The sequence below is a fragment of the Ornithorhynchus anatinus genome, chromosome 1 (genome assembly GCF_004115215.2).
Source record: "Ornithorhynchus anatinus isolate Pmale09 chromosome 1, mOrnAna1.pri.v4, whole genome shotgun sequence".
Lineage (NCBI taxonomy): Eukaryota > Metazoa > Chordata > Mammalia > Monotremata > Ornithorhynchidae > Ornithorhynchus > Ornithorhynchus anatinus.
Genome location: NC_041728.1, coordinates 184,776,519 through 184,798,469, shown reverse-complemented (window position 1 = coordinate 184,798,469; position 21,951 = coordinate 184,776,519). Strand labels below are relative to the sequence as shown.

Sequence of the window (21,951 nt, the reverse complement as noted above, 5' to 3'; positions counted from 1 at the left end):
GTCCAGCGCCCGGCGCGCGGTAAGCGCTTAACGGAAACCCCGACCGCTGCCGTTATCCCGCGGGGGGCGGGAGGGCATCCGGAGGGCCGCCGTCGGGCGGGACTGACCTGGATTCGTAGGGCCCCTGCTTCTCCAGGGGCCTGACCCTCTTGGGGGTGACGGGCAGCTTGGTGAGGTCCACCTGCTTGGTCTCCCCGTTGCTGTAGGTGAACTCCAGCACGCTGTTCCACTCCCCTTGTACCCGGCACACCACCGCGTTGCCGGGGTTCTGCTTCACCTCCGCCGTGACCCTGCGGGGAGGGGCCGGGGGCGGACGGCGGGGCCGGGGGAGGGGGCCGGCTCTAGGAAGGGACGCGCGGCCCAGTTCCTCCCGTCCGGCGGGCGCTCGGTCCGAACCCTCCCTCCGACCTGAGACCGCTGGACGCCCGCCGTCGGCCGCCACCCCGTCGCCCTCCTTTTTCAAAAACGGTATTCGTCGAGCACCGACTCTGTGCCGGGTCCCGTTCTAAGCGCCGGGGTAGATACCGGTTAATAATAACGACGATGGCATTTGTTAAGCGCTCACTACGTGCCAAGCGCCGTTCTGAGCGCTGGGGAGGAGCCAAGGTGAGCGGGTTGTCCCACGGGGGGCTCGCGGTCTTCATCCCCATTTTACAGATGTGGTAACGGAGGCACGGAAGTGAGGGGACTTGCCCCAGATCGCCCCGCCGACAAGTGGCGGAGCCGGGATTTGAACCCACGACCTCTGACTCCCAAGCCCGGGCTCTCGCCGCTGAGCCGCTGTGACGCGGTCCCCGGCCCCCATGGGGCCATTGAACACACGAGGGAACTGAGGCCCAGAGAATGATGATGGTAATCATCATAATGACAACGAAGGGATTTGCTGAGCGCTTCCTACGTGTCAAGCACCGTTCTAAGCACGGCGTGGCTCAGTGGGAAGAGCACGGGCCCGGGAGTCGGAGGTCGTGAGTTCGACGCCCGGCTCTGCCGCTCGTCGGCCGTGCGACCGTGGGCGAGTCCCTTCGCTTCTCCGGGCCTCAGTTCCCTCGTCTGGAAAATGGGGATTAACCGCGAGCCCCACGGGGGACGACCTGATTCCCCTGTGTCTCCCCCAGCGCTTAGAACAGCGCTCTGCACATAGTAAGCGCTTAACGAGGACCGACATCATTATTATTATGGAAGGTAATCAGGTTGCCCCATGTGGGGCTCCCAGTCTTCATCCCCGTTTTACAGATGAGGGAACTGAGGCCCAGAGAATAATAATAATGATGATAATGATAACGATGGCATTAGTGAAGCGCTTACTATGTGCCAAGCGCGGTTCTAAGCGCTGGGGGAGATAGAAGCGAACTAGGTCGGACACAGTCCCTGTCCCCCACGGGGCTGACGCGGTCCCCCTTTTCCAGATGAGGGAACTGAGGCCCGGAGAAGTGAAGTGCCTTGCCCGAGGTCACAGAGCAGCCAAGTGGCAGAACCGGGATAAAAATCATAATCATAACAATGCCGGTACGGGTTAAGCGCTCGCTATGTGCCGAGCCCTGTCCTAAGCGCTGGGGGAGACACGGGGCACTCGGGTTGTCCCCCGGGGGGCTCCCGGTCTTCATCCCCGTTTTCCAGATGAGGGAACTGAGGCCCGGAGAAGCCAAGCGCCTCGCCCACGGTCACCCGGCCGCCGAGCGGCAGAGCCGGCACTCGAACCCACGACCTCTGACTCCCGAGCCCGGGCTCCGGCCGCCGAGCCCCGCCGCCCCCTGGGAAGACGGGCCGGGTCCTTCTGACTCCCAGGCCCGGTCCCCGGCCCCCCCGGCCCCGCCGCTTCCCCCGACCGGTGACCCGACCGGGGCGACGCAGCGGGCGGCTGGCAGGACCGGGACGGGAACCCCCGTCCTCCCGACTCCCAGGCCCGATACGGATCACGTGTGGTCGTCTCGGATGACGCGGCGGCCCCAGGGGGCCGTCGGGACCGGGGAGAGAGGTCGGGGGTGGGGCGGGGGGCCGGGGGTGGGCTCACCGGTGCACTCTGCCCCCGTAGAAGGGCTTGGTGTGGAAGACGACGCTGGCCGAGTAGCCGGTCTTGGCGCAGTTGATGCCGACCTTCCCCCCCAGCTCCACCCACGGGACGGTGAGGATGGAGCGGGCGTAGGCGGAGGGCAGGGTGAACGTGTACTCCTCGCCGTGATCCAGCAGGCTCAGGAGCCCTGGGCAGGAGGGAAGGAGAATATGGAACCGCGACCCGCCGCCGCCGGCGTCCGCGAAGCGCCTACCACGCGCCGAGCGCCGGGGGAGGCCCCGCGGGAGGCCCCGCGGTCTTCGGCCCCATTCGACGGAGGCGGTCACCGAGGCACGGAGAAGTGGCCCGCCCGCGGTCGCGCGGCCGAGCGGCCGGCATTCGAACCCGCGACCTCGGAGTCCCGGAATCCCGGCTCCGCCACTCGCCAGCTGGGCGACCGTGGGCGAGTCACTTCGCTTCTCTGGGCCTCGGTTCCCTCACCTGGAAAATGGGCATGAAGACCGTGAGCCTCACGTGGGACCGCCGGATGACCCTGCCTCTCCCCCAGCGCTTCGAACGGCGCACAGTCAGCGCTTAACAAGTACCAACGCTATCATCAGGACGACCGGTCCGGGACCACCGTCGGGTAGAACGACCGGGCCGGGGCCGCCGCGGGAGGCAGGGCGGCCAGTCCAGGCCCACCGTCAGGACGATGGGTCCGGGACCTCCGTGAGGGGTAGGACGACCGGCCCGGGGTCCCAATCGGGGGCAGGAGGGCCAGTCCGGGGCCACGATCGGAGGCAGAGCGACCGGTCCGGGGCAACTGTCGGGCAGAACGACCGGTCGGGGGCACTACGAGAGTTAGGATGACCAGTCCGGGGCCACTCCGAGGGGTAGGACGACGGGTCCGGGACTCTCATCGGGGGCAGACCGACCGGTCCGGGGCCACTACGGGAGGCAGAGTGACCGCTTCGGGGCCGCCATCGGGTAGAACGACAGGGCCGGGGCCACCGCGAGAGGCCGGGCGACCGGTCCCGAGGCCGCCGCCCCCCCCCCCCCGCCCCGCGGGGCGTCGCGGGCCGGCCCGCTCACCTTCGCCGGCCATGGTCACGCCGATGGACATGCCCAGGAACTTGCTCTTGGTCCAGACGTGGGCGCCGACGCTCACGCCCCGCTCGGGGCACTCGGCGTAGAAGCCGGACACGGGCGGGTGGTGGGACACCTGCTCGGCCACGAAGCGGACGGTGTAGCTGCCCGGCTCCGCGGCGGGGGTCCCGTCCGCGGCGGGGGGCGCGGGGCGGGCCACCCTCCACGAGCAGTGGAAGGTCTCCCCGAGGATGGGGTTGTAGGGCTTCTTGGCCACCGCCCCTCTGCGGCCCTGGCGGAAGGCGGTCAGATAGTAGTGGACGAAGCGGACCATGCGGTCCTCGGCCGTGCGCCCGCCGGGGATGGCCAGGAACAGGTCCGGGTGCGACAGGAAGTCGGCGTACATCTCCAGCAGCGAGCGCTTCTCCAGGGTGAAGGTGGGCAGCACCACCTGCCAACGGGCGGGCGGCGCCGTCAGCGCGGCCCGGGGCCGCCTCCCGGCCGCCCGGGGCGGGGGTCCCGCCCCAAGAGGCCCTGCCCCAAACCCGTACCGAGGCCGCTCGTCGCGGACGGGGATCGTCACCGTTTACCGGCGTACCGTCCCTTCCCAGGTCCGGCGCTCGGCGCACGGCAGGCGCTTAACGAAAGCGGGCCGGGGTGGGGCGCGGACCCCCGGAGGGCGGAGGGGGCGGTCGGGGAGCGGCCGGGCAGGGGCCCGAGGCCCCGAACGGGTCTCCGCGCCACGTGGCGGCCCCCCCCGGCCCGCCAGGAGCGGGGACCGAACCTTCCGGACGACCGGCTCTCCGCCCCGCGGGCGGCGGGGCGGGGGTCTCCGGAGGGCGGGGTCTGGGGGCGTGGCCCCAACCCCCCCGCCCCCGCCGCCCCCCCCCCCCCGTCCCCCCGGACCGGCCTTCCCACAGAGGCTCCCCCCCGGACCACCCCCCCCACCACAGGGGTCCCCGGGGACCAGCTTTCCCACGGGGCTCCGTCCGTTCAGTCGTACTGAGCGCGTGCCGTGTGCAGGGCGCTGTACTAAGCGCTCGGAAAGTAGAATTCGGCGACGGGGACGATCCCTACCCGACGACGGGCTTCGGCCTTCTCGCGGAAGCCCCGCCGGCCCTCACGCGGGGATAGTCCACGCCAGGTTTCAGGCGGGACGGGCGCCCTCCACCGCACCGGCCTTTCCCCGGGGAGCCCTCGACCCCGGACCGGCCTCCCCTCGGGGGTCCCCCGGGATCCACCCTCCCACGGGGGTCTCCGGGGATCCGGCCTTCCCTCGGGGCCCCCCTGGGACCGGCCTCTCCTCAGGGGCTCCCCGGGTATGGCCTTCCCTCAGGGGTCTCCCGGGATTCACCCTCCCTCAGGGGTCCCCCAGACTGGCCTTCCCACGGGGGTCCCCCAGAACGGCCTTCCCACAGGCGTTCCCCAGGATCCGCTTTCCCTCGGGAACCCCCCCCCCCCAGGACCGGCCTTCCCTCGGGGGTCCCCCAGACCGGCCTTCCCACGGGGGTCCCCCACACTGGCCTTCCCACAGGTGTTCCCCGGGATTCGCCTTCCCTCAGGGCACCCCCCGCCCCGGGACCGGCCCTCAGGGGTCTCCCGGGATTCCCCCTCCCACGGGGGCGCCCCGGGATCCAGCCTCCCCACGGGGGTCCCCCAGACCGGCCCTCCCACGGGGGTCCCCCGGGATCCGGCCTTCCCACGGACGCCCCCCAGGATTCACCCTGCCCCGAGAGACCGCCCGGGTTCCACCCTCTCACGGGGGCCCTCCGGGGAACGGCCTTCCCTCAGACGCCCCCCCCCCCCGGGATCTAACCTCCCACGGGGAGCCCCCCCCCCCCCCCCCCGGGGGGGCCAGCCTCCCCCGCCTCCCCCCGCCGGGCCTCACCCGGGTCAAGTCCATGCCAAGTTTCAGCTGGGACAGAAGGTGCAAGATGACACTCCGCTGCTCCTCCACGGTGCCCAGGTCGTCCTCCTCGTCCTCCCCCGCGTCCTCCACCTCCTCGTCCGGGTCCACTTCCTCGGGGGCCTGGCCGGCGGCACCTCGGGGGTCAGCGCCGGGGGGCGGGCCCCTATCGCCAGACCCCGGCTCCCCCCGCCGCCGAGGGCCGGGCCCGCGACCCGGCCCCCGGAGATGACGACTCTCTCCCGCTCGCTGAAGGCTCACCTCCTCCAGGAGGCCCTCCCAGACTGACCCCCCCCCGCTTCTCCTCGGCTCCCCCTCCCTTCCGGGTCACCCCGACTCGCTCCCCTTGCTCCCCCTCCCTCTCCCCTTCCCGCGGCGCTTAGGTCTCTCTCTGGCGTTTCATTCATTTCCGTCGACGTCCTTCGACGTGTACTGATGTCCGCCCCCCCCCCCCCCCCCCGTCCGGACCGCGAGCTCGTCGCGGGCGGGGATTGTCTCTCTGTTGCCGTTCTGTGCTTTCCCAAGTGCTCGGTACAGCGCTCTGCACACGGTGAGCCCTCAGGACAACTGAATGAATGGCCCCCTGGCAGAGGGTTGTGCCCAAGCCCAGGGCCCCCCGACGGAGAGCCCTGCCCGAACCCCAGGACCCCATTTTCCTCCCGAGGAGGAGACCGTTCGGAGGGCGGGCCGGACCAGCCGACGTGCCAACTGTCCCGCGTGGACCATCCCCCGACTTTCATTCCTCCGACAGTATTTACCGAGCGCTTACCGTGTGCGGATCACTGTACCGAGCGCTTCCCCTCTCCATCCCTGACTCTCCCCCGTGACCCTTATCGCTACCGTTCTCGTCCGTCCGTCTCCCCCGATCAGACCGTGAGCCCGGCAGAGGGCCGGGACCGTCTCCATCTGTTACCCATCTGTCCATTCCAAGCGCTCAGTACGGCGCTCTGCACGTAGTAAGCGCTCAATAAATACCATCGAATCAACGAACCATCCCACACCCCCGTCTCTCCCCGGTGACCCAGTACGGATCACCGATCTGCCGGTATCCACGCCGGCGCTCAGTACGGTGACTGGCACGTAGTAAGCGCTTAATAATAAATACCATTATTATTATTATTATTACGATGATCCAACACCCCGACTCTCCTCTCCAGATCCCGTGGCCTAGAGGGAAGAGCGCCGTCCTGGGAGTCGGGGGACGTGGTTTCTAACCCGGGCCCCGGACGCGTCACCTCTCCGGGCCTCGATTTCCTCAATCCGTCAACTGGGGATTCGATACCCGTTCTCCTTCTTACTTAGACCCCGAGCTCCAAGCGGGACCTGATGGGCCGGCACCCACCCCAGCGCGCGGTACAGCGTCAGGCACACGGTGAGCGCTTTAAAAAAAACCACCCCAGCCGTCGCCGTCCCGAGCCGCCCGCCGTGCTCCCCGATCCTCTTCCCTCCGCCGAGGACCGGGGGCGGCGGCCCCAGTCGTTCGCTCGGCCGTATTTATCGAGCCGCCGAGTGCGGACGCCGTACCGAGCGCTCGGAGAGTGCGCTACAAAGACGAACGGACGCATTCCCTGCCCGCGGGCTTCCAGTCTACCGATCAAAGCCAGGGCCCCCGGCCACTTACCCTCTCCGAGAGGCCGGCCCCCGGGGCCGCCTGGTCCTCCGGGGCGGCCCCCGGCTTCTCGGGCCCGGCCACCGGGGATCCGTCGGCTCCGTTCTCGTAGCGGTCCGGCAGCGGACCCCGCGGGTCCGGCCAGCCGACGGCCGGGCCTGCGGGGGCGACGGGAGATGGGCGTCGCGGCCCGCTCACGGTGCGCGCGTCGGGGAGGGGGCGGCCCGGGGCCCCGCCGGGCCGGGTGAACCTGAGCGCGCCGGGGCGGAGGGCGCCGACCCGTGCAGCCGGGTGGGCGGAGACCCCCCACCCCCACCCCAGGCCGAGGGCCGACGTCGGCCGGGCCCCCGGCTCCCTCGGGTGCGGCGGCGGCCCGGGGGACGCCCGATCGCCGCGGCCGGGGGGTGACCGGGCGCCGTCTCGGGCGTCCCGCGGCCGGGCGGCTCCGGTGGCCCGTCGATAATGGAGGCCGATCCCCCGGCCCCGCCCCCCCCCCCCCCCGCCCTCGCCCGGGGCGACGCGGTCAGCGGGGCGTCCGGCCCCCGGCCCCTCCTCGCTTCTCCAGCTGGGCCGGACCCCTGTCCCGCCCCTTGGCCCCGAAGCGGGAAGGCACCCCCGCCCCCCCCCCCCCGGTCACAGGGAAGTAAGCACGGCTCAGTGGGGACAGCCCGGGCGTCCGGAGGACCTGGGTTCTAATCCCGGTTCGGCCACTTGCCTTCTGGGTAAGCTCGGGCAAGTCCCTTCACTTCCCCGTGCCTCAGTTACCTCCTCTGGAAAACGGGGACTGAAACCGGGAGCCCCAGGTGGGACGGGGACCCTGGCCAATCTGATTGAAACTTGTATAAGAATGACGACACTTGTTACGCGCCGGGGGGCGGATACAAGGTGATCAGGTCGTCCCACGTGGGGCTCAGTCTTCATCCCCATTTTCCAGACGGGGTAACCGAGGCACAGAGAAGTGAAGGGACTTGCCCGGAGTCACCCAGCTGCCGAGCGGCGGAGCCGGGATTTGGCTGCGGTAATAATAATAATGTCGGTATCTGTTAAGCGCTCACTACGTGCGGAGCACCGTTCTAAGCGCCGGGGGAGATACGGGGTCATCGGGTCGTCCCCCGTGAGGCTCACGGTTAATCCCCATTCCCCGGATGAGGGAACCGAGGCCCAGGGAAGCGAAGCGACTCGCCCACGGTCACACAGCTGACGAGCGGCCGAGCCGGGGGTCGAACCCGTGACCTCTGACCCCGAAGCCCGGGCTCTTTCCGCTGAGCCGCGCCGCTTCCCCGGAAGCCCCCGAGGCGGTGGGAAGGTGGGTCCGAGGACCCCAGCCTGGAGCCCCGGGTCTGCGGCCCCTCGGGGCTCAGCTGGTTTTGGTTTGGGGAGCCAGAAGGTCGCGGGTTCCAATCCCGGCTCCTCCGCAGGCCTGCTGCGTGACCTCGGGCAAGTCGCTTCACCTCTCAATGTCTCAGTCACCTCCTTTGAAAAATAATCACGATACCGGTATTCGTTAAGCACCGCGTGCAAAGCACAGTTCTGAGCGCCGGAGAGCACAGAAGGGGGACCGGGTGTCCCCCGGGGGGCTCCCGGTCTTCATCCCCGTTTTCCAGATGAGGGGACTGAGGCCCGGAGAAGTGAAGGGACCCGCCCAAGGTCACACAGCAGACGGGCGGCGGAGCCGGGATCGGAACCCGTGTCCTCCGACTCCCGAGGCCGGGCTCCTTCCGCTGAGCCACGAGCCTGGGATTCGTAGGTGGGGCAGGGATCGCGTCCGACCGATTTGCTCGTATCCGCCCCAGTGCTCAGGACGGTGTCTGGCACGTAGTAAGCGCTTAACGAATACCAAAATTATTATTATTCGGCGCGGAGGCCCGGGGAGGGCCAGGCCGCTGGCCCCAGGCACGTCCTTCCCCCTAAATTCTATTCGTCGCCATCGTCCCCGTCCGTCCGTCTCCCCCGATCGGACCGTGAGCCCGGCAGAGGGCGGGGACCGTCTGTCTCTGTGGCCCATCTGTCCATTCCAAGCGCTCAGTCCGGCGCTCTGCACATAGTGAGCGCTCCGCAAGCACCACTGAATGAAAGCGCGGGCGAAAGCGAAGCGTGAGGTCGAGCGCGTCATCATAATAATTACTTCGGTACTCGTTAAACGCTATCTGTGTGCCAAGCCCTCAGTGAAGCAGCGTGGTTCAGTGGAAAAAGCACGGGCTGGGGAGTCAGCGGTCATGGGTTCGAATCCCGGCTCAGCCGCTAGTCAGCCGTGTGACTTTGGGCGGGTCACTTCGCTTCTCTGTGCCTCGGTGACCTCATCTGGAAAACGGGGATCGAGACTGGGAGCCCCACGCGGGACGACCTCGTCACCCTGTATCCTCTCCGGCGCTTAGAACGGTGCTTTGCGCATAGTAGGCGCTTAACAAATGCCATCATCATCATTATGTCAACGCTGGGGTAGATACCAGCAGCGCGGCTGAGTGGAAAGAGCCCGGGCTCGGGAGTCGGACGGAGGTCATGGGTTCTAAACCCGGCTCCGCCGCTTGTCTGCTGTGCGACGTTGGGCGAGTCACTTCGCCACCCTGTGCCTCGGTTCCCTCCTCTGGAAAATGGGGAGGAAGACTGGGAGCCCCACGTAAGGCAACCTGATGACCCCGTATCTGCCCCAGCGCTTAGAAAACGGTGCTTGGCACACAGTTAGCGCTGAACAAACACCATCGTCATCGGCATCATTATTACTATTAGAGAAGCAGCGTAGCTTAGGGGCACGAGCACAGGCTTGGGAGCCAGAGGTCGCGGGTTCTAATCCCGCCTCCTCGGCTCGTCGGCTGTTGACCCTGGGCAAGCCACTTAACCTCTCTGTGTCTCAGTGACCTCTTCTGTAGAATGGGGATGAAGACCGTGAGCCCCACGGGGGCCAACCTGATCACCTCGTATCACGCTCAGAACAGTGCTCGGCACACGGTAAGCGCTTAACAAACGCCATCGTTATTATCGTGACCCCGGCGCTTAGAACAGTGCTCGGCACGTAGTAAGCGCTTAACGAACACCGTCATCGTCGTCATCGTTATTATTAGAGAAGCAGCGCAGCTCAGTGGCGAGAGCGCAGGCTTCGGAGCCAGAGGTCGCGGGTTCGAACCCCGCCTCCTCGACTCGTCCGCTGTTGACTCCGGGCGAGCCACTTCGGCGTGGCTCAGTGGCAAGAGCCCGGGCTTGGGAGTCGGAGGTCACAGGTTCGAATCCCGGCCCTGCCACCCGTCAGCTGTGTGACCGTGGGGGAGTCACTTCGCTTCTCTGGGCCTCAGTGATCTCATCTGTCAAATGGGGATGAAGACCGTGAGCCTCACGAGGGACGACCCGATGACCCCGTATCTCCCCCGGCGCTCAGGACAGCGCTCTGCACATCGTAAGCGCTTAACAGATGCCAACGCCATTAACCTCTCGGTGTCTCGGTGACCTCGTCTGTAGAACGGGGGCGAATGACGTCGTCGGTGTCCGTTGCGCGCCAGCTGTGTGCAGAGCACCGTTCTGAGCGCCGGGGGAGATCCGGGGTCACCGGGTCGTCCCACGTGAATCCCCATTTTCCAGATGAGGGAACCGAGGCCCGGAGAAGTGAGGTGACTCGCCCGCGGTCACCCGGCTGACAAGCGGCAGAGCCGGGATTCGACGAAGACCGCGAGCCCCACGGGGGACGACCCGCCGACCCCGTACCCCGCTCAGCGTGCCCGGCGCCTAGGAAGCGCTCAACCCATACCTCCGTCATCGTGACGGTTATCATCACCGTCGCTGACCCAGGTCCCTCAGGGGCCCGGGCCCGGGCCCAGGGCGGGGGGGGGGCCGGGCCGGACGTACCGGGGGGCAGGAGGGCCCCTTTCTGGTGGGCGGCGTGCTGGAGCTGCAGGATGTGGAAGCAGTCGGCCAGGCAGCCGAGGGTGGCCATCGACGTGGCCTTGAGCAGCAGCAGGTCCTGGTCCAGGGCGCTGAGGTGGCCGGAGGCGGGCAGCCCCTCGATGGTCTTCGTCAGGTCCCTCTGCTGCCCCTTGGCGTGGGTCATCATCTGCGGACACGGCCGCGCCCGCCCCTTACCGACTCCCGGCCAGAGCCGGGACTTCCGCGGCCCCCGGCCGGGGAGGCGGGGTCGGGGGCGAGACCCGACCGGGCCCCCCTCCCCCCCCCCCCCCGCCCCCGACGCCTCCGTCCACAGCCCCCGGGGAAGCCGCGCGGCTCGGTGGCAAGGGCCCGGGCTCGGGAGTCAGAGGTCACGGGTTCGAACGCCGGCTCCGCCCCCCGCCAGCTGCGTGACCGAGGCACTTCTCCGGGCCCCGGCGACCCCATCCGGAAGACCGGGGTGAAGGCCGGGAGCCGCACGTGGGGCAACCTGACTGACCCTGAAAATCGCCCCCCGCGCTTAGAACGGCGCTCGGCACACAGCGAGCGCTTAACCAATTATTAAGGGTCGCCGCTGACCGCCCCGAGGGTGGGAATTCGAGGGGCTGATAACGATGGCATTTGTGAAGGGCCGACTACGCGCCGAGCGCTGCTCTTAAGCGCTCGGGGGGAGGATACGAGGTGATCCGGTCGCCCCCCCCCCCCCCCCGTGGGGCTCCCGGTCTTCGACCCCATTTTCCAGATGAGGTCGCCGAGGCCCAGAGAAGTGAAGCGGCTTGCCCGAGGTCACGCAGCTGACGAGCGGCGGGGCCGGGATTAGAACCCCCGTCCTCGGCCTCCCGAGCCCGGCCCCTTTCCACCGAGCCACGCCGCCGATGTCGGGGGGATGGCAGTGAAGGGGGGGTGGGGGGATGTGGGGACCGGGGAGGGAGTGGGAAAGGAGGATATGGTTCTGTTGGCCTCTCCCAAGTGCTCAGTACAGTGCTCTGCACACAGTGAGCGCTCAACAGATACGACGGACGGATCGGGGAGGGAAGGGGGACAGAGGGAGAGTCAGCTCTGAGTCTCCTCCCTCCCCGACTCAGCCCTCCTCTCCTCTCTTCCGCATCGCTCTCACTCGCTCCTTCATTCATCCTCCTTCCCAGCCCCGCGCGGAATAATGACAACGACCGTATTTAATAACGTTGATACTCGTTAAGCGCTTACCAGGCGCCGGAGCACCGTTCTAAGCGCCGGGGGAGATACGGGGTCATCGGGTCGCCCCACGTGAGGCTCCCGGTGTTCATCCCCCTTTCACAGATGAGGGAACTGAGGCCCAGAGAAGCGAAGCGACTTGCCCACGGTCACGTATCCGTTAAGCCCTCCCTATGTGCCGAGCACTGGCCTCAGCACGTACGACTATATCTGAATAAATGCAGCGTGGCGCGGTGGAAGTGCATTCCAAGCGCTCGGTACAGTGCTCTGCACACAGTAAGCGCTCAGTCGATACTATCGAATGAATGACGCACGGGCCCGGGAGTCAGAAGGTCACGGGTTCTAATCCCGGCTCCGCCACCAGTCTGCCGGGTGACCCTGGACAAGTCACCTGGCTTCTCTGGGCCTCGGTGACCTCCCCCGCGAAGTGGGGACGGAGACCGTGAGCCCCCGTGGGACAGGGACGGTGTCCAGGCCGATTTGCTGGGATCCGCCCCAGCGCTTAGTACGGCGCCTGGCGCACAGTAAGCGCTTACCAGATGCCATAATTATCATCTGTAATTTCTTGATCTAATCATATTAACGTCTGCCTCCTCCTCCGGACCGTGAGTTCACCGTGGGCACGGGACGTGTCTGTTGTTCGACTGAACTCTTCCAAGCGCTCAGTACGGCGTCATGCACGCCGGAAGCGCTCGGTACGTACGATCGAAAGGATGACCCTTCCCACCCCGTGCCTCGACGGGGCTCGGAGCATTTCCCCACGTTGGGGGGGGGGGGGGGGGGGGGCCCGGGGTGGACAGGGCCGGCCTCTTCCGGCTCAGCCTCCGCCGCCTCGGGCGGCGGCCCTCCCGGGTGGTCCGCGGGGCCCGCGGGATGATAACGTTGGTATTTGATCAACGCTTACTGTGCGCCGAGCACTGTTCTGAGCGCCGGGGAGATCCGAGCTCAGCGGGTTGTCCCCCGTGGGGCTCGCGGGCTTCGTCCCCATCCTACAGACGAGGCAACTGAGGCCCAGAGAAGTGAAGTGACCCCCCCAACGTCACGGGGCGGACGAGTGGCGGAGCCGTGATCATTCAATCGTATTTGCTGAGCGCTCACTGTGGGCAGGGCACTGTACCGAGCGCTCGGAAAGTCCAATTCGGCAACAGACCGAGACGATCCCGACCCAACTTGGGGGCTCACGGTCTAGAAGGTCGGGAAGGCCGACAGCAAAATGAAAGTAGACAGGCGTCAATAGCATCGCATTAAGTAGAATGATCATAAATGATAATAATAACGTTGGTATTTAAGCGCTGACTATGTGCAGAGCACCGTGCTAAGCGCTGGGGGAGATACAGGGTCCTCAGGTTGTCCCACGTGAGGCTCCCGGGCTTCATCCCCATTTTATTAATAATAACGATAATAATGACGTCGGTATTTGTTAAGCGCTTCCCATGCGCAGAGCACCGTGCTAAGCGCTGGAGGAGATCCAGGGTCATCAGGCGGTCCCACGTGAGGCTCCCGGGCTTCATCCCCATTTTATTAATAATAATGATAACGCTGGCATTCGTTAAGCGCTTACTATGCGCAGAGCACCGTTCTAAGCGCCGGGGGAGATCCGGGGTCATCGCGTTGTCCCACGGGAGGCTCCCGGTCTTCACCCCCATTTTCCGGATGAGGTCACCGAGGCCCAGAGAAGCGACCTGCCCCCCCCCGTCACCCGGCCGCCAAGGGGCACAGCCGGGATTCGAACCCACGCCCTCCGACTCCCAAGCCCGGGCTCTTTCCACCGGGCCGCCACGCCCACCACGGACTGAATAAACGGAATGATAAACGGCTACGGGGAGGGGCGGGGAGAGCGGAGGGCAAGCGGGGGGGCTCGGCTCCGCCCCCCCCCGGCCCCCGCCGACCACCCACCTCTTGGACCTGGACCAGGTGGTCCAGCTGGAGCGGCTCCCCGCGGGCGGCGGGCAGCGGGCGGGCGTGGGCCGGGGGGCCGGCCAGGCTCCCGGCGGAGGCGGACTGGCTGGGCCGCCGCTGGGCGACGGGGGAGCTGCCGTTCCCCGGCGAGGCCCGGGAGAAGCTGCGCGACTTCAGCGGGGGGTTGTTCTGCGGGCGGGGAGAGGAGGGCTCCTTGGGGGCGACCGAGGCGTCTCTCACCGCCCCGCGGCCGCCTCGCCCGACCCCGCGCCACTCCGTCGGCGGCGCGGACCGACGGCGGTATCCGTCGCGCGCTGACTACGCGCGGGGCGCCGTTAGAGATGTTGGCAGCGGTTAAGCGCCCACTACGCGCAGAGCGCCGTCCTAGGCGCCGGGGGAGATGGCGGGTCGTCGGGTCGGCCCGCGGGAGGCTCCCGGCCTCCGTCCCCGTTTTGCAGACGAGGAAGCGGGGGCCCGGAGAAGCGAAGTGACCCGCCGGCGGGGGCGGGATACGAACCCGTGACCTCGGGCTCCCAGGCCCGGGCTCCTGCCGCTGAGCCGCGCCGCCGTTCTAAGCGCGGGGGGGAGATACGGGGTCGTCGGGTCGTCCCGCGGGGGGCTCACGCTGTTTCATCCCCGTCTTTCCGGATGAGGTCACCGAGGCCCAGGGAAGTGACACGACTTGCCCGAGGTCACCCGGCGGGCGAGGCGGGATTCGAACCCACAACCTCTGACTCCCAAGCCCGGGCTCTCGCCGCTAAGCCACGCGCAGGGCGGTCGGTCCGGCAGCGGTATTTACTGAGCGCTTACGGGGTACGGAGCGATCGGTCAACTGTATTTATTACTATGGTACCTGTTAAGCGCTTACCACTGCTAATGATGATGTTGGTATCTGTTAAGCGCTCACTCTGTGCAGGGCACCGTTCTAAGCGCCGGAGGAGATACAGGGGAACGGGGTTGTCCCACGGGGGGCTCACCGTCTTCGCCCCCATTTTCCACATGAGGCCACTGAGGCCCAGAGAAGTGAAGCGACTCGCCCACGGTCGCCCGGCTGACGAGCGGCAGAGCCGGGATTCGAACCCACGCCCTCCGGCCCCCGAGCCCGGGCTCTTTCCGCGGAGCCACGCGTAGGCGCCGAGCACCGGGGGAGACACAAGGCGACCGGGTTGCCCCCCGGGGGGGCTCACGGTCCTCATCCCCGTTTTCCAGACGGGGTCGACCGTATTCCGTGAGCGCTCGGGGTGTGCGGAGCGGTCAGTCAGGCGGTGGCATCCCCTGAGCGCTCGCTGTGCGCACAGCGGTCGGTCGATGGGATTTACCGCGCGCTTACTGCGTGCGGAGCACCGTACTGAGCCCTGGGAAAGTCCGACTCGGCAACGGGCGGAGACGACGGGCTCGCGGGCTGGAAGGGGGACACGGACGACAGGGCCAGACGGGGAGACGGGCGGCCCGGACTGCGAGCCCGTTGTGGGCGGGGACCGCGTCCGTTCATTGGGACCCCCAAGCGCTCAGCCCAGTGCCCTGCACCCCGACGGTAATGACGCCGGTAGGTGGCTCGGTGGAGAGGGCCCGGGCTTCGGAGTCGGGGGTCACGGGTTCGACTCCCGGCTCTGCCCCCCGTCAGCCGGGTGACCGCGGGCGAGTCGCTTCGCTTCTCCGGGCCTCGGTTCCCGCATCTGTAAGACGGGGATTAACCGGGAGCCTCACGGGGGCCGACCCGATGACCCCGTGTCTCCCCCGGGGCTTAGAACGGTGCTCGGCACGTAGTGAGCGCTTAACAGATACGGATATTATCATCAAGCGCTTACTATGGGCCGAGCACCGTTCTAAGCGCCGGGGGGGGATACGGGGTCACCGGGACAAGCGCTCGATAAATACGGCTGAATGAGTGAATAAAAGGTAGCTTCCACGGGCAACCCCGGGGGGCGATCAAGAAGGCCGGAGGGCTTGGGGGCACCGGGTGGTGGGAACAGGGGCGCGGGCCAAGAGCCCCGGAGCGTTTCCCCGAAGGGGCCGCGTGCTTCCCTGCCCCACTCTGGATTCCCGCCCAGCGTCGCAGGGCGGCGGCGGGCAGGGCGGCCTGCTGGCCGGAGCCCGGGGGTCAGAAGGACCCGGGTCAATAATAACGATGGCATCTGTTAAGCGCCCACTATGCGCCAAGCACTGTTCTGAGCGCTGGGGGAGACACGAGACCGGTTGGACGCAGTCTCCGGTCCCCACGGGGCTCACGGTCTCCATCCCCGTTTTCCAGACGAGGGGACTGAGGCCCGGAGGAGCGAAGGGGCAAGCGGCGCGGCTCAGTGGGAAGAGCCCGGGCTTGGGAGTCAGAGGTCGTGGGTTCGAATCCCGGCTCTGCCCCTCGGCGGCTGTGTGGCCGTGGGCGAGTCGCTTCACCGGGCCTCAGCGACCTCATCTGCAAAATGGGGATGAAGACCGTGAGCCCCACGGGGGACAACCCGATTCCCTTGTGTCCACCCCAGCGCTTAGAAGAGCGCTCTGCACATAGTAAGCGCTTAACAGATACCAACATTATTATTATCCCCATTTTCCAGATGAGGGAACTGAGGCCCAGGGAAGTGAAGTGACTTGCCCACAGTCACACAGCTACCAGGTGGCAGAGCTGGGATTGGAACCCATGACCTCCTCCCTCCCAGGCCCGGGCTCTGCCCCCTAGACCGTGAATTCCACCGTGATTATTACTGCATTCTGCACCTAGCCGGCGCTTAATAAACACGATGGAATGAATTCTCATTGCCGTCATTATTTTTACCACACCTGTGCTCCGGCGCCTCGGCCCGGATCCCGAGGGGGAGGCGGGGAGACCGCCGCCTCCCCGGAGCGGCGGTTTCTAAGAGGCCGGTCTCCCCAGCTTCCGGGCCCGAGGGCTGGGCGGTGCCCGTGGCCAGCCGGGGCGCCACCCCGACGGGTCCCTTGCCCCTCCGTTTCCAAAGAGAGGTGGAAACATTTCGGGGGGAAAAAAAGTAAATAAATCAGGACTCCGGACCGATCGGTTCGGGGGACGAAAAGAAAACACAGGCAACTGAACTCGGCCAAACGCACGACAAAGGTCACGTTACGAGGGGTCGCCCGGGGGGCCTCGGTATCCCCAAACCCGGTTGAGATTTTGTTTTAATGGAATTAGTAAGCGCTGACTGTGTGCCGGGCACTGCACTAAGCATTAGGGTAGATACGAGACAGTTAGTATTATTAGTTGTTGGTATTCGTTAAGCGCTTACTACGTGCAGAGCACTGTTTTAAGCGCCGGGGGAGATACGGGGTAGTCAGGCGGTCCCACGTGAGGCTCCCGGTCTTCATCCCCGTTGCGCAGATGAGGTCACTGAGGCCCAGAGGAGTGAAGTGACTCGCCCACAGTCACCGAGCCGACAAGGGGCAGAGCCGGCATTCGAACCCATGACCTCTGACTCCCAAGCCCGGGCTCTTGCCGCTGAGCCACGCCGGAATAGCTGGGGTACTCGTCAGGCGCTCACTATGCGCCAGGCACTCTGCTAAGCGCCGGGGCGGACACGAGCCCATCGGGTGGGACACGGTCCCCGTCCCACGTGGGGCTCCCGGTCTCGATCCCCGGGGTCCGTTTACTGTTCTACTGTCCTCTCCCCAGCGTCTAGTACGGTGCTCCGCATGCGCGAGGCGCTCGATAAACACCGCCGGATGAGTTTTCCGGACGGGGTCACCGAGGCCCAGGGAAGGGAAGCGACTTGCCCAAGGTCACGCGGCGGACCAGTTAGGTCGGACGCGGTCCCCGTCCCCCCCCCGGGGAGCACAGTCGTCACCCCCGTTTCGCAGACGGGGTGACTGAGGCCCAGAGAAGCGACTCTGCTCCCTTTCTCATCCCCAGCCCCGGGGCGTTTACGCGCAAACCTCCGATTTACTGATTTCTATGAAAAAGCAGCGTGGCTCAGCGGCAAGAGCCCGGGCTTGGGAGGCAGAGGTCATGGGTTCGAATCCCGGCTCCGCCTGCCGCGCGACTTAGTCGCTTCACTTCTCTGGGCCTCAGTTCCCTCGTCCGGAAAATGGGGATGAAGACCGTGAGCCCCACGGGGGACCACCCGATGACCGCGCATCCCCCCCGGCGCTGAGAACGGTGCTTTGCACAGGGTGAGCGCTGAACCGACGCCGTCGGCCTTATTCGCGTCTGTCTCCCCTTCTGGACCGTCGGCTCCTTGTGGGCGGGGGACGCGTCCGGCAGGCTGTCCTACTCGGCTCTCCCAAGCGCTCGAGACAGGCACGAGTAGACATGAATAGAGGACAGATACGTAAATGAGGGACGCCGGGCCGGGCCGGGCCGGGCCGGGGGAAGAGGAAAGGGAGCCGGTCCGGGCGACGCAGAAGGGAGAAGAGGAAAGGGGGGCGCAGCCCGGGAAGGCTTCTCGGAGGAGGCGGGCCTCCCGCGGGGCTCCGAAGGACAGCACGGTGACTGGCGCCGCGGCCCGCCGCGCGCGGTGAGCGCTCCGTAAATCCGACGGCTCGTCGGACCCGCTCGCCCCGCTCGGACCTCCCCGCCGGCGTTCCCGGCCTACCTTCCCGATGGCCTCGGTGTGATGCTGCGTGCAGACCTGCAGCCGGCTCACCCAGTGCTGCCGCTCCTTGGCGTCTGTGGCTGAAGCGGCGGAGGAAGCGGCCGTCACCCTCCCTCGGGCCGGGGACCCCGCCCCCCGCCCCCCGCCCCGCCGCCCCCCCCCACCCCCCCCCGGCCCGCACCTCGGAGCTTGTACTGCTCGCCGCTGGCGGCGTTGACGGCGAAGGTGTGCGAGTCCTCGTCGCTGGGCGAGATGACGGCCCCGGCCAGCTGCAGGGAGCCCCGGGGCTTCTGGTTCCGCGACTGCTCGTTCACGAAGTACTCCAGCAGGCCCGCCTCGTTGTTCAGCACGAAGAACCTGGGGCGGGCCCGGGCGCCGGGACTCTCACCGGCCCCCGGGCACGTGCCCACCTGACGCCGCCCTCCCCCGGGGCCCGGGCACCCGCCTCCCCGGGCCGCGGCCTCCCGCGGTCCCGGAAGGCCCTCCCTCCTCGCCTCCGCCGAACTCGTTCTCTTCCCCTCTTCGAAACCCTACTTAGAGCTCACCTCCTCCGAGAGGCCCTCCCGGACCGAGCTCCCCTTTTCCCTCCGCTCCCTCCACCCCCCCTTCACCTCTCCGCAGCTAAACCCTCTTCTGCCCGCATTTCCCTCCGCCCCTCCCCCTCTCCCTTCCCACCCCCTCGGCACCGTACTCGTCCGCTCGACCGTCTAGATCTTCGTCACCCTATTTATTTTGTTAACGAGCTGTACACCGCCCCGATTCTATCTGCGATCGTTTCAACGAGACGTCCTTCGCCTCGACTCTGTCGGTCGCCATCGTCCTCGTCCGTCCGTCTCCCCCGATCGGACCGTGAGCCCGTCGGAGGGCGGGGACCGTCTCTATCCGTTACCGATCTGTCCGTTCCGAGCGCTTAGTCCGGTGCTCTGCGCATAGTGAGCGCTCGGTAGATACTACTGAATGAATGACTCCCACCCGCCTCCGGTCACGCGCTCACGCCCCCCGACCGCTTCCCCCTTTGGCTGCTTTTCCGGTATCTGCTAAGCGCTTACTCTGTGCCGGGCGCTGTAATAATCGCAATAATGATGACGGTTTCCGTTAAGCGCTTACTAAGTCCCAAGCGCCGTGCTAAGCGCCCGGGTAGACACGAGATAATCAGGTTGCCCCACGTGGGGCTCACTGTCCTGATCCCCATTTGACAGATGAGGGGACTGGGGCCCAGAGAACAATAATAATAATAATAACGTTGGTATCTGTTAAGCGCTCACTACGTGCGGAGCCCTGCTCTAAGCCCTGGGGGAGATACAGGGGAATCAGGTCGGCCCACGTGAGGCTCACGGTCTTCATCCCCATTTGACAGATGAGGTCACTGAGGCACAGAGTGAAGTGACTTGCCCAAGGTCACACCGCAGATGAGCGGCGGAGCCGGGATTAGAACCCACGACCTCTGATTCCCAAGCCCGGGCTCTTTCCACTGGGGCCACGCTGTACTAAGCGCTGGTGTAGATACGAGAGAATCGGGCTGGACGCCGTCCCACGGGGGGTTTACAGTCGGTCAATCACGTTTATTGAGTACTTACTGTGTGCAGAGCACTGTACTAAGCGCTTGGGAGAGGACGATATAACAATCTGGGGAAGCAGCATGGCGTCGGGGGATAGAGCCCGGGCCTGGAAGTCAGAAGGTCACGGGTTCTAATCCAGCCTCCGCCACTTGTCTGCTACGTGACCTTAGGCAAGTCACTTCGCTCTTCTGTGCCTCAGTTCCCTCATCTGTGAAACGGGGAATAAACCTGCGAGCCCCACGTGGGACGGGGACGGTGTCCGACCCAATCCGCTTGTAACCACCCCAGCGCTCGGTACAGTGCCTGGCACGTCGTAAACATTTAACAGATACCATCATTATAATGGTATAATATTTTTTTGTGATAACATTATACTATTATGCTATTATTTACTATTATCATGATGTAATAAACACACACCCTGCCCACAACGAGACTATAGCCTTCAGGGGGAGACGGACATTAACGTGAATGGGGATTGAGGCTCTAAAGCCAGATGAGGGAACCGAGGCCCAGAGAAGCGATGTGACTTGCCCCGGGTCACACGGCCGACCGGGATCGGAACTCAGGTCCTTCCGACTCCGGGCCCGGGCTCTAGCTACTAGGCCGTGCCGCTCCACACGCTGACAACGCCGAGTCCCGAAAGGAGAGAAGGAGCTGGAAAAGGCCCCTTCCTTCCTCTGAGCGTCGGGCGGGGGAAGTGAGGGGCGCTCGGGAGGGGGTAGGGAGGGGTGGGAGGCGGCCCCCCGCCCCTGAAGCCTGGGGGCTCCTGGAGGAGGGGGGAAGGGAGGCTGGGCTCTCCCAGCCGCTCAGTACAGTGCTAAGCCTTTATCGGGGAAACTGCCTTTGACTGACTGATGGCGGCACAAGCTTGGAATAATGATGTTGGTATCTGTTAAGCGCTTGCTACGTGCCGAGCACTGTTCTAAGCGCTGGGGGAGATACAGGGGAATCGGGTTGTCCCACGTGAGGCTCCCAGCTAATCCCCATTTTACAGCCGAGGTAACTGAGGCCCAGAGAAGTGAAGTGACTTGATGACGATGATGGTATCTGTTAAGCGCTTACTATGTTCCGAGCACTATTCTAAGCGCTGGGGGAGAGGGGAAGAACACAAGGTAATCAGATGGTCCCACATGAGGCTCACAGTCTTAATCCCCATTTTCCAGATGAGGGAACTGAGGCACAGAGAAGTGAAGTGTCTCGCCCACGGTCACACAGCTGACAAGTGGCCGAGCCGGGAGTCGAACCCATGACCTCTGACTCCGAAGCCCGGGCTCTTTCCACTGAGCCACGCTGCTTCCCTTAATGCTTCCCCCTCTGCCCTTCATCATCAGCTCGTCCGTTTTCCGAACATGGGCGGCCCGGCCTGGAGGAGCCCGGTCCCGGGGGAGCCCGGTCCCGGGAGAAGCCCGGTCCCGGGGGTGCCCGGCTCCTGGAGATCTGGTCCCGAGGGAGCCCGGGACCGGAGGAGTCCGGTCCTGGGGGAGTTGGGTCTCCCGGGAGCCCGGTCCCGGGGGCGCCCTGTCCTTGGGGAGCCCTGTTCTGGGGGAGCCCAGTCCTAGGGAAGAGAAGCAGCGTGGCTCGGGGGAAAGAGCCCGGGCTTGGGAGTCAGAGGTCATGGGTTCCAATCCCTGCTCCGCCACGTGTCAGCTGGGTGCCTCTGGGCAGGTCGCTTCACTTCTCTGGGCTTCGGTTGCCTCATCTGGAAAACGGGGATGAAGACCGTGAGCCCCACGTGGGACAACCTGATCACCTTGTATCCCCCAGGGCTTAGAACAGTGCTTTGCACCTAGTAAGCGCTTAACAAATACCAGTATTATTATCATCATTAGGGGAGCTTGGGCCTGGGGAGGTCCAGTCCTCGGGGAGCCCGGGGCTGGGGGAGCCCAGTTCTGGAGGAGCCGGTCCCGGGGAAGTCTGGTCCCGAGCAAGTCCGGGCCTGGAGGAGCCGGTCCTGGGGGAGGCCTGTTCTTGGGGAGCCCATTTCTGGGAGAGCCCGGGCCTGGGGGAGCCGATCCTGGGGAGGCCCAGTCCCGGGAGGAGCCCGGTCGCTGGGGAATCCCGTCCCGGGGGGGCTCGGTCCTAGGGGAGCCCGGTCCCGCGGCTGCCGGGATTCTAAAAACTGTGGGCTCGGGGCGGGCCCGGCGCCGGGCAGCTGCGGACCCCCCGCAGCGCAGGGCATCGCGGCCGGCCGGAGCCCTCCCTCCGCAGAGGCGGTCTGGCCTGGTGGGCGGAGCCCGCCCCGGGGGTCCGGACCCCCGGCTCCGCCCCTCCCGGCCCGCCGCGTGCCCTCGGGCCCG

At 66.4% G+C, this 21,951-nt stretch overlaps 1 protein-coding gene across 3 annotated transcripts in view; it reads right to left on the bottom strand.

Annotated features, from left to right (window-relative positions):
- The window catches only part of OSBPL11 (oxysterol binding protein like 11), a 33,700-nt gene that overhangs the window by 1,237 nt on the left and 10,512 nt on the right, over positions 1–21,951 (bottom strand). For 2 of the 3 annotated variants that reach the window (XM_029071189.2, XM_029071180.2), the window contains exons 4-12: positions 18,274–18,449; positions 18,093–18,172; positions 13,552–13,743; positions 10,426–10,630; positions 6,604–6,749; positions 4,965–5,105; positions 3,083–3,527; positions 2,012–2,198; positions 108–290 (exon numbers count right to left, since the gene is read on the bottom strand). In XM_029071189.2, the coding sequence (XP_028927022.1) occupies positions 108–290; positions 2,012–2,198; positions 3,083–3,527; positions 4,965–5,105; positions 6,604–6,749; positions 10,426–10,630; positions 13,552–13,743; positions 18,093–18,172; positions 18,274–18,449 (1,755 nt within the window). The remainder of the gene's footprint in view (positions 1–107; positions 291–2,011; positions 2,199–3,082; positions 3,528–4,964; positions 5,106–6,603; positions 6,750–10,425; positions 10,631–13,551; positions 13,744–18,092; positions 18,173–18,273; positions 18,450–21,951) is intronic. The other variant, XM_029071197.2, reaches the window with a different exon arrangement.